Below are 11948 nucleotides of genomic sequence, written 5' to 3' on the forward strand. Positions count from 1 at the left end.
AACTAGGTCAAAGAGGTGTCTTTCAGAATGATCCATAAGTATTACCCTGTGAATCATTACCTGAAGAAACTCCAAAAAGACTTTGACATTAACTGTACTTTTTGTGTTGAGCATCCAGAAACAATTGAGCATTTATTTTGGCATTTGTCTACATGTAAAAACATAATGTAAAAGATATTCATAGTTTTATAATTATTAATAATCTTGATGACTTTTTTTTTTTAAATTATGGGAGAATGTGCTGCTCGGTTTCCTTAACCATAATAAGGATAAAGAAAAACTATTTTACCTCATAAATCTAATTGTGCTAATGGAAAAAAGTCATATTCATAAATGTAAATTCACTAATAAAAAACCACTCTTCCGTGTTTTCTATAAGGAAATGTAACAGTACATTAAGAACACAATGTTCTGGGACACTGTAAAGTCCATGGAGAATAAGAGCACCTCCTCCCAGCTGCCCACTGCACTGAGGCTAGGAAACACTGTCACCACCGATAAATCCACTATAATTGAGAATTTCAATAAACATTTTTCTACGGCTGGCCATGCTTTCCACCTGGCTACCCCTACCCTGGTCAACTGCCCTGCACCCCCAACAGCAACTCGCCCAAGCCTCCCCCATTTCTCCTTCACTGGTCATGGGTGCACCTCAGCCACGCTCAAGGTCCTAAACTATATCATAACCGCCATCGATAAAAGACAATACTGTGCAGCCGTATTTATCGACCTGGCCAAGGCTTTCGACTCTGTCAATCACCACATTCTTATCGGCAGACTCAACAGCCTTGGTTTCTCAAATGACTGCCTCACCTGGTTCACCAACTACTTCTCTGATAGAGTTCAGTGTGTCAAATCGGAGGGCCTGTTGTCCGGACCTCTGGCAGTCTCTATGGGGGTGCCACAGGGTTCAATTCTCGGGCCGACTCTCTTCTCTGTATATATCAATGATGTTGCTCTTGCTGCTGGTGATTCTCTGATCCACCTCTACGCAGACGACACCATTCTGTATACTTCTGGCCCTTCTTTGGACACTGTGTTAACTGACCTCCAGACGAGCTTCAATGCCATACAACTCTCCTTCCGTGGCCTCCAACTGCTCTTGAATGCAAGTAAAACTAAATGCATGCTCTTCAACCGATCACTGCCTGCACCTGCCCGCCCGTCCAGCATCACTACTCTGGACGGCTCTGACTTAGAATATGTGGACAACTACAAATACCTAGGTGTCTGACTAGACTGTAAACTCTCCTTCCAGACTCACATTAAGCATCTCCAATCCAAAATTAAATCTAGAATCGGCTTCCTATTTCACAACAAAGCATCCTTCACTCATGCTGCCAAACATACCCTCGTAAAACTGACCATCCTACCGATCCTCGATTCCGGCGATGTCATTTACAATTTAGCCTCCAACACTCTACTCAACAAATTGCATGCAGTCTATCACAGTGCCATCCGTTTTGTCACCAAAGCCTCATATACTACCCACCACTGCGACCTGTACGCCCTCGCTTCATACTCGTCGCCAAACCCACTGGCTCCAGGTCATCTACAAATCTTTGCTAGAGCCCCGCCTTATCTCAGCTCACTTGTCAACATAGCAGCACCAACAGGTAGCACGTGCTCCAGCAGGTATATCTCACTGGTCACCCCCAAAGCCAATTCCTCCTTTGGCCGCCTTTCCTTCCAGTTATCTGCTGCCAATGACTGAAATGAACTGCAAAAATCACTGAAGCTAGAGACTCATATCTCCCTCACTAACTTTAAGCACCAGCTGTCAGAGCAGCTCACAGATCACTGCACCTGTACATAGCCCATCTGTAAATAGCCCATCCAACTACCTCATCCCCATACTGCATTTATTTATTTATCTTGCTCCTTTGCACCCCAGTATCTCTACTTGCACAATCATCTTCTGCACATCTATCATTCCAGTGTTTAATTGGTATATTGTAATTACTTCGCCACCATAGCCTATTTATTTACTTACCTCCATTATCTTAACTAATTTGCTCACATTGTATATAGACTTTTTGTACTGTATTATTGACTGTATGTTTGTTTATTCCATGTGTAACTGTGTTGTTGTATGTGTCAAACTGCTTTGCTTTATCTTGGCCAGGTCGCAGTTGTAAATGAGAACTTGTTCTCAACTAGCCTACCTGGTTAAATAAAGGTGAAATAAATAAGAAATTAATAAAACATTCAACATTCTTCTAATAAGAAATCTGTTAAAACAATCAATATGTGTGTTCCTTTTAAGGTCTTTGTATAATCTGTAATTTGTTGTACCCCCTAGCATATGTTATCATTGTCTGTTTGTATACTTCTTGTATGTATACAGGTTTATCTGATATATATATTAATATATATAATTAATATATATATTATATATATATATTTGAGAAAAAACACTCTTGTGTAAGGTAGTAACACAAACTGGCCACATCAGGGACATTAGCGCAATATACAATCACTTAATATTGATAAATAATTCAACATGTCATTTTAAGATGATAGTATATGTTGCCCACTCAAACTATTGAAACAACGACATCTATGTCTCACTAATTTCACCATTAAGAGTTTCAAAATGCTCATACAATGGAACCAGGCGCTCTAGACACAAGCCTCCATAGTGTCTGTGCATTAGGCTGAACGTTTGCCGTCCCTACGTACTGCGCACGCCCAAGTCTCTCAAGCCAGTGAGGGGACATTTACATTTTTTTCAATGTTGCCTGCATGTTCATTTCATAGTACTTACAATCAGTTTTGTGTATTTACAATGTAAACGTGTGCAGTGTGTAACTGTACTGTACCTGACACACTATATACTTAACCTTTATTTTATTTGTGTTGCATTCTTTTTAATCTTATACAAGATTACTTGAAGTAATATATTAATTGTGGCTCTGATGACTCAGATCAAAGAACATTAAAACTCAATCAGTCACATTGGTGCCGTGACTCCCACCCATATACTAAACTCCACCCCCATCCATCCAGGAAAATGAAATGTTCATCAATCTGTACCTATTCTGATTACAGCCACAGTAGCCTAGTGTGTATCAATGTTCATAGTGCTTCAATTAGCAACGAATATAGAATTTGGCTTTACAATGCATTAACCCTCCTGTTGTATTCGTTTCATTTTAATTCATTCTGTGTTCCGGGTCCAAAATGACCGCCCCATTATAGCTGATTATAAATCCATAATAATAGATATATTATCACCTAATGTTGTGTTAGAACCTTTTATCAACTTAAGTTCTTGTGAACATAAGCTTTGAACTTCTATTTGCTATTTATGGCCTGTAGGCCTCATTGACCTGAGCTCATACAACTTGTTTTTGAGTAAAAAAAAGCATAATGTATGGATTATTTTGACTATAACAAATACTCAGATGAAACATGTTGTGCTATTTATCACAGACTACTTCATGTCAAAGTTTAACAAGGACTCTCTCCTCCTCACCAGTGTCATGATCAAAGATATGATCAAGAGTCTCACATACAGTAAGTATATCGTTTGGTCATTGTCCTGCCACAGAATGAATTGTGAGCAAGGCCTCAAAAAAGTTTTTATATACCAGAGCTGCGAGAAAAGCTTCTATATATTATTGAAATAATGCTGCGATTGTTTGTTAGAATGCCAACAGGTGTGGTTCCCGTGGGGGAAAGATTCTGGTAGGGGTTGCCATGGAAGCCAAGAAGGGGAGTGAGGTGTGTGTGTGCGTGTGTGTGCGCGCGTGTGTGTGTGTGTGTGTTCAAACAAACATGCATGTGGGGGTCTGGGAGAGTAAGTGTGTCCATCTGATGAATGGGCATGTGCCTGAGCTCAATTTTATACACTAATTGTAGTCTCACCCATTCATTTCTAATGACTGATCATCTTTGACCCGGGAACACCACAGGTGTACAAAAGTTAAATAAAACACCCAAAATTTTATGAAAATCATCAAAATGTACTTTGTGTGTTTAGATGCCCTGTGTGGACAAAGTAATGAAACCTTATGACAATCAGATTAAATGAACTACATTTGGCAGAGAGAAAACTTGTATATCGGTCCAATTCGACCGGAACACAGCAGGAGGGTTAAAATTATACACCGAAGTTATACCAAATTGAAGGAGACCGGTTAGATGACTGAAAAATAAGGACAACCTTGCATCATGATACAGAAGGGTAAAATCTAGCTGTAACATTTAAATCTACACCCTGGGGAGTGATGCAGCGATGCAGGCTGTGGAGATTTCCGGTGTACATTATTAGTGGATGGCGTTCCGCTTCTCATCTCGCCACCGTCCTCCGTTAGCCGTAGCCAAGTATTTACCGAAGGTCGACTACTGTCCTGGCTCCAGAGGAAGAGGCTGACTCAATGACTGAGAGCCATACCGAAAATGTAAGCTGTCAACCGTGTTGTAAAATGTTATTTAATGTTGTATTTCTGATTGCATGAAAATGATTAGGCCGCTTTTTGAAAAGGCAGTGCATAGCTGGTGTAGGGCGGCCTAGGTCGGGGGCTAGCACCATCCCAGACCAACGATGGGCCTCGACGTTAACGTCTTCTCTCTCTGAAATAGCTAGCTAGCTAGCCGTCTCTTTAGTCTTTTCTCAGGCAGTACAGTAACGTTAGCTAACAACAGCTGTGTTGCTCGTTACCGGAGACGTTATAGGCCTAGACATTAGCCAGGTAATGCAATGATACATTCGAGGAAATCTTTTGAGATTAGCAATCTGCTTTTGCAAACCGACTAGCCATGCTAACCAACGTAACTTGCTTAGCTAACGTTAATGCTATGTATCTAATAAATATGTGGCTGCATACCAATTATTATCTAGCTAGCTAACGTTAGTTTATAATCTTGCACCCAGTTATAATTTAGCATCATTTAATAGTTGACTTGTTTAGCCGCATTATGTACTGTACGTTTTAAATGTGAGAACATGTAGTTGAGTGTGATGTTAGTGACTGGACCTAGTCTCAGCATCTCTAGTTAGCTATACAGGTAACTGTTGTAGTGATGTTGTTGCTATCCGAACAAGGATGCTGTTGTTCATATGTACAGCTCAAAACAAACCAACAGCACACAATCTGCTGCAATCTCTCATCTCGCCTTTATGTAGCTACATATGGTAACACTCTAAAACATGTTTTACCATTATACTGGTAGTTACAGGTGTGGCTATACAAAACAGTCAGATTTATCAACTAACCTGGCGATACTATCAAATGAAATTATATTTGTCAGATGCGCCGAATACAACAGGTGTAGATCTTACCGTGAAATGCTTACTTACAAGCCCTTAATCAACAATGCAGTTCAAGAAATAGAATTAAGAAAATATTTGCTAAATAAACGAAAGTAAAAAATAAAATTAAAAGTAACACTAAGATTAGGTGACAATAATGTGGCTATATGCATGGGGTACCGGTACCGAGTCAATGTGTGGGGGTACAGGTTAGTCGAGGTAATTTGTACATGTAGGTAGGGGTAAAGTGATTATGCATAGATAATAAACAGTGAGTAGCAGCAGTATTAAAACAATGTAAATACACAATGTAAATAGTCTGGGTGGCCATTTGGTTAATTGTTCAGCAGTCTTATGGCTTGGGGGTAGAAGCTGTTAAGGAGCCTTTTGGAGCTAGACTTGGCGCTCCGGTACAGCTTGCCGCGGTAGCAGAGAGAACAGTCTATGACTTGGGTGACTGTCGTCCTCGATTCGTGGAAACAAGAATGACCATGTCCGTTTGAATCTAGAAATAGCTCCATTGTTAAAATATATATATTTTTTGGCTCCATGAATTAATCCAACAATGTGTACACACGCTATGTTGTCTTTTTAAAAACATCTGTCTTTGATTGCGACCGGTGGTGTCGCATGTCATGATGTCAAACACCTGTCTCGATCAATGAGAGAAGACTTGAAATAGACAACATGGCGGCGTACACATTGTTGGATTACTTCATGTAGAAAAACTATTTATTTTAATAACGGAGTATTTTCTACATTTGAACAAACCCCCTGCAACTGGACACAAACATTTTACATTAATCGAGGACGAAGATGGTATCGCCAATATCAGTTTAGTTAAAATCTCTGGTGACGTTTTGTATAGGCACCTGTAACTACCAGTGTAATGATCACATTGAATCACATTATCTGGTTTTAAAATCTGTAGCTCACCTTTAAACTGTAGTCTATGTCCATCTCAAAATGTATAAATACACAAAATGTCCTAATACACAGTAGAATGCCAGTCGTTTTGAGAGTATTAATACCATAGCTTTGGTAATACCATTGCGTTGCAGTTAAAAACAATGCACATGGCTTAGCGAGTGGCGCAGCGGTCTAAGGCACTACATCTCAGCGCTAGAGGCGTCACTACAGACACCCTGGTTCAGCGGTCTAAGGCACTACATCTCAGCGCTAGAGGTGTCACTACAGACACCCTGGTTCAGCGGTCTAAGGTACTGCATCTCAATGCTAGAGGCGTCACTACAGACCCTGGTTCAGCGGTCTAAGGTACTGCATCTCAGTGCTAGAGGCGTCACTACAGACACCCTGGTTCAGCGGTCTAAGGCACTACATCTCAGCACTAGAGGCGTCACTACAGACACCCTGGTTCAGCGGTCTAAGGCACTGCATCTCAGTGCTAGAGGCGTCACTACAGACCCTGGTTCAGCGGTCTAAGGTACTGCATCTCAGTGCTAGAGGCGTCACTACAGACACCCTGGTTCGATTCCAGGCTGTATCACAACCGGCCGTGATTGAGAGTCCCATAGGGCGGCGACCAATTGGCCCAGCGTCGTACGGGATTGGCCGGTGTAGGCCGTCATTATAAATAAGAATTTGTTCTTAACTTACTTTCCTAGGTAAATAAAAGGTATAATAAAATACATACATGGATCCATTGCATAAAATATCTATTGGATACATTTGCATCGTGTTCATATACCCCCTCTGTCTTTCCATCTGTAGGGTTTCTGCCCTTTTACTAGTGGACGACCAGAGGTGTGTCACCTATTGATAACAGACGTCGTTAAGAGCCGGTAGAAAACACCCCTGTTGGACATCACCAGCCCGACCAAAACCTGCCCCCATAGCCGGGCCTTATTTGATACTCCTGGGCCTCCCCTCACACAGTGAAAACTGAATCAATACGTGCGAAGCAGCAGGATGACTGAGGCGTGGCAGCAGCAGCACACAGTGGTCTCCCCACCCACCGTGGTGCACAACCTCCCCCCGGGCTCCGACAGCGCCCTGGGCTGTGCCGTGTACGGGATCGTCCTCCAGCCGGATGTGGCCTCCCTCCAGCAGCAGCCCCAGCACGGCCAGCAGCATGCCGTACCCGCCCAGCAGCCTTCCCTACAGGTAGGGGGCGAGGGAGGACACAAGTGCGGAGCCTGCGGCCATGACATATCACACCTAGCTAATCCACATGAGCACCAGTGTATGGGGACCGGGGATCGGTCGTTCCAGTGTACCCAGTGTATGAAGATCTTCTGCCAGGCCACTGATCTGTTGGAGCATCAGTGTGTACAGGTGGAGCAGAAGCCGTTTGTGTGTGGCGTGTGTAAGATGGGTTTCTCTTTGCTTACCTCGCTGGCACAGCACCACAACGCCCACAACAACGGCAACAACCCCATGAAGTGTTCCATCTGTGAGAAGACCTACCGCCCGGGCTCTGGCAACAACACCCCCACCTCCTCCGCTGCCAACCCGTCCACCGGCGAGGCCTCCAGTGGCGGGGCAGCGTGCGGAGCCTCAGCCCCTACAGCGTTTGAGGCTTCGGGACCAGACAGGCCCTACAAGTGCTCAGTGTGCCACAAGGGCTTTCGGCATCTGTCTGAGTTGTCGCGACACGAGCGGGTACACACGGGAGAAAAGCCCTACAAGTGTGACACCTGTGACAAGAGCTTCAGCCAGTCCTCTCACCTGGCCCACCACCAGCGCACCCACAGCTCAGAGCGGCCCTACAAGTGTGCTGTCTGTGAAAAGTGCTTCAAGCACCGCTCACACCTCGTGCGCCACATGTACGCCCACTCCGGCGAGCACCTGTTTAAGTGCAATTTGTGCGAGATGCACTTCAAAGAGTCGTCGGAGCTCCTGCACCACCAGTGCCAGCCCACAGTGACCTTGGACAGGCCGTTCCGTTGCGGCTCGTGTGGGAAGGGCTTCAAACGGCCTTCGGATCTGCGGCAGCACGAACGCACTCACTCCGAGGAACGGCCGTTCCAATGCGAGGAGTGCCAGATGAGCTTCAAGCAGCAGTACGCCCTCGTTCGTCACCGCCGCACTCACAAGAACCCAGCCGACCGGCCTTTTAAGTGTAACCTATGTGACAAGGGGTTCCTGCAGCCCTCCCACCTACTGTACCACCAGCACGTCCATGGCATGGAGAGCCTGTTCAAGTGTGCTTCCTGCCAGAAAGGTTTCAGCCAATCCGGTGAACTGCTACGGCACAAATGCACCGGCTCAGGGTCGGCGTCTGGCTCCGTGACCGCGGCAACGCCGGCGGTGGAGAAGCCCTACAAATGTGACGTGTGTGGCAAAGGCTACAAGAAGAAGTCAACGCTCCAGCGCCACCAGAACTCCAGCTGTCAGGAGAAGCCGCTGAAGTGCTCCCTGTGCAACCGACGCTTCCTGTCGCCGTCTGAGTTCGTGACGCACCGCTGCGACCCATCCAGGGAGAAGCCCCTGAAGTGCCCCGACTGCGAGAAGCGCTTCAAGTATTCCTCGGAGCTGCAACGTCACCGCCGCGTTCACACCGGAGAGAAGCCCTACAAGTGCTCCAGCTGCGACAAGAGCTTCAAACAGCGGGAACACCTGGTGAAGCACCAGGCGGTGCACTCGCGGGAAGCCCAGTTTAAGTGTGTGTGGTGCGGGGAGCGTTTTGTGAACCTGGGAGCCCTCCAGGAGCACACGGTCCAGCACACTGCAGAAGGAGGTGGTTATCCCGCAGCCCCCTGTATACAGTGAGCAGGTCTGCTGCTGTTGAGCGCCTGTACAGTGTGAACACACACGGTGACATGGAACGTTGCCCACTAGGCGTACAGCAACACTCTTCCTGACACCTTCTTCTTTTGTATATAACCACACATTCATTATTTACATTTAGTTACACACCCCATCCTCCTTTTGCATAAACAATGGTAAAACTCTGCTTAATCCTAACCATGAAGTTATTATTGACACCTTCTTCCTCACACCAAGGTAATCATGCCGATGTTCTGCCCTTCATTAGTGACTTCCAACTACCCATGACCCAGATCAACTGAAAACAGTACATCAACTACCCGTGACCCAGATCAACTGAAAACAGTACATCAACTACCCATGACCCTGATCAACTGAAAACAGTACATCAACTACCCGTGACCCAGATCAACTGAAAACAGTACATCAACTACCCATGACCCTGATCAACTGAAAACAGTACATCAACTACCCATGACCCAGATCAACTGAAAACAGTACATCAACTACCCATGACCCAGATCAACTGAAAACAGTACATCAACTACCCGTGACCTAGATCAACTGTGGTCACCTTGTTGGATGCAGGAAAAATGCAACTTGAAAAGGATGTTCCAGTCTGAAAAGTCATTGGAAATGTATTCATGTTTGTAACATCAAATACTTAAGAGTTGCTTTTTAAAAAAAGAGAAATGAAATGTTTAAGGAAATTGGGGGGAGGGAGAGTTATTCTCTGACTCCTTTATGGTCATATACTTTCTTTGCTGTGGTTTGGTTCAGGTTTTGGCCACACTACGTGTTGAACTCCCCCTTAACCCTCTGGTTGGCTGTTAGTAATGCCCAATAAGCCCCACCCCTCATAGACTTAAATATACGTTTCTGCATGAGTATATTTAAGCAATATGGCCCGAGGGGTTGTGGTATATGGCCAATATACCACGGCTAAGGGCTGTTCTTATGCATGATGCAATGCGGAGCCCTTAGCTGTGGTATATTGCCCATATACCACAACCCCCTTGAGGTGCCTTTATAAACTGGTTATCAATGTAATTAGAGCAGTTAAAATACATGTTTTGTTATACCTGTAGTATACCATGGCTGTCAGCCAATCAGCATTCAGGGCTCGAACCACCTAGTTTATAATTGTGAAATATGTTTATATTTAGCATCACCGTTGTACTGTAGTAGCTTTGCTTAAAAAAGAAAAAAAATGTGACAAGTTATATCTTGTGTCCTCTTTGGAAATCTGTGGTAGATAAACTGTCGCATCTCTGTACTATAATGAATAGCAACTACTGTAGTATGTGTCAATGGGAATATTTCCCCACATTTTGGACTACTTTGGCTCCCTATGTCATAGAAAGAAACACATACCTTATCGCTCTGTCAACGTGGGGCTCCCGAGTGGCACTGCATCTCAGTGCTAGAGGCGTCCCTACAGACCCTGGTTCGATTCCAGGCTGTATCACAACCGGCCGTGATTGAGAGTCCCATAGGGGGCGGCGCACAATTGATCCAGCGTCGTCCGCGTTTGGCTGGGGTAGGCCGTCATTGTAAATAAGAATTTGTTCTTAACTGACTTGCCTAGTTAAATATAATGTGCACAGGGAATGATGCTCACACAACCTCTGAATCCTATATGTACTGTTTGCACATAAATATTACATTCTAACATGTTAACAAACTTGGTGGTAGAAGTTGCAAAATGTGTTTAAGAACTGCTTCTGCTACCTGCTTTTCTACCCAGTTGAGATTGTTTGTGTTGTATTTAAGCAAAAAGGGGTGTGGAGGACATACTCTGGTCCAATTGCATTGTCCTCCGACAGGTGGCATCAGTCCTACGCAACGCTCATCCCTCAACCGACAGAGCAGACAGTTAGTCGTAAGACAACGGCCCAGTGGTTTGTTTAAACCAGTAATGTCTATATCTGGATTTCAAAGTGTTATCGCTTCACCTAGCAGTTATCATCTGATTTTAAAAAAACAAAAAAACAATCTCTTTATCGTGGCTTCCATTTGGACACGTTGGCCTCGGTTTGTGCCTAGGAGGTCTTCATGTAAACCCAGCCAAGTTAGGGTCCCAGTTGCACAAATTGTTCCTCAGTTGCCCCTGAAATAGCTGTGAGAGGACTTTTATGTTAGTAAGTCTAAATGTTGAGAGGGAGAAGCAGGGGGGGAAAAGTATGTGATTATGTATGCAAGTTTATACATGATGTGTTTTTTATATTGTTTTATGATAGTGTATTTTAAAAGAAAAAAAAAACATGCTCACAATGTGTATTTGGAATGAGGATATGAAACTGAAAGGTTAGGAGTGAGAATATCATGTGGTGGATTCATCCTAAATGGCACCCTATTCCCTATGTAGTATACCAGGGCCTCTGGTCAAAAGTAATGCACGCTATAGGGAATAGGGTGCAACTTGGGAAGAAGTTGTTTGAACTGGGTGGGATGATGAGGTAGTCAAGCACTTGTGTCTGCAGTTAGGCTATGAGCGTGTTTGACATTGCAGCCAATTTTTTTTTAAAGGTGTGACTGACTAATCTACAAATCACCTTGAATCATAATGAACTACTCAAATGTTAGTTGCAGATAGGTCAGTCGGTCACAATTTCCCCACGATGCGTCACGGTTTTGATGCTCTCGACAGGCATAAGCCTTCTGCATGCCAATGCTGGTCAAATATGTTCCGGTCTGTGCTTCTGCCTCTGCTGCCCTCAATCTTTGTCAACTGGGAGATGTAGATGATGACATCATTCTGTGTGGCTTAATCTGCGTAGGCTACATTCAATCTTGAATGATATGTACAGTATAACATGTTCATATACACACTGCACTAACAAAATAAACGAATCTTACAATATTATTGTTTTACAGTATTTGTGTTTGCTTAAATACACTGGACAGTAACTTACCACACACTCGAGAGGGGCAAAGTACTACTAGTCCTCTTAACAGGAAG

At 44.1% G+C, this 11948-nt stretch overlaps 1 protein-coding gene across 1 annotated transcript; it reads left to right on the top strand.

Moving 5' to 3' along the window:
- The first annotated feature begins 4212 nt into the window (after positions 1-4212).
- On the top strand, positions 4213-11849 carry LOC106587979 (uncharacterized). The gene is made up of 2 exons (XM_082969819.1): positions 4213-4406; positions 6989-11849. The coding sequence occupies exon 2, from the start codon at positions 7187-7189 to the stop codon at positions 8987-8989; it is 1803 nt and encodes a 600-aa protein (XP_082825945.1). The 5' UTR covers positions 4213-4406; positions 6989-7186; the 3' UTR covers positions 8990-11849.
- The last annotated feature ends 99 nt before the right edge of the window (positions 11850-11948 follow it).

Source organism: Salmo salar, chromosome 26, assembly GCF_965601325.2.
Source record: "Salmo salar chromosome 26, fSalSal1, whole genome shotgun sequence".
NCBI lineage: Eukaryota > Metazoa > Chordata > Actinopteri > Salmoniformes > Salmonidae > Salmo > Salmo salar.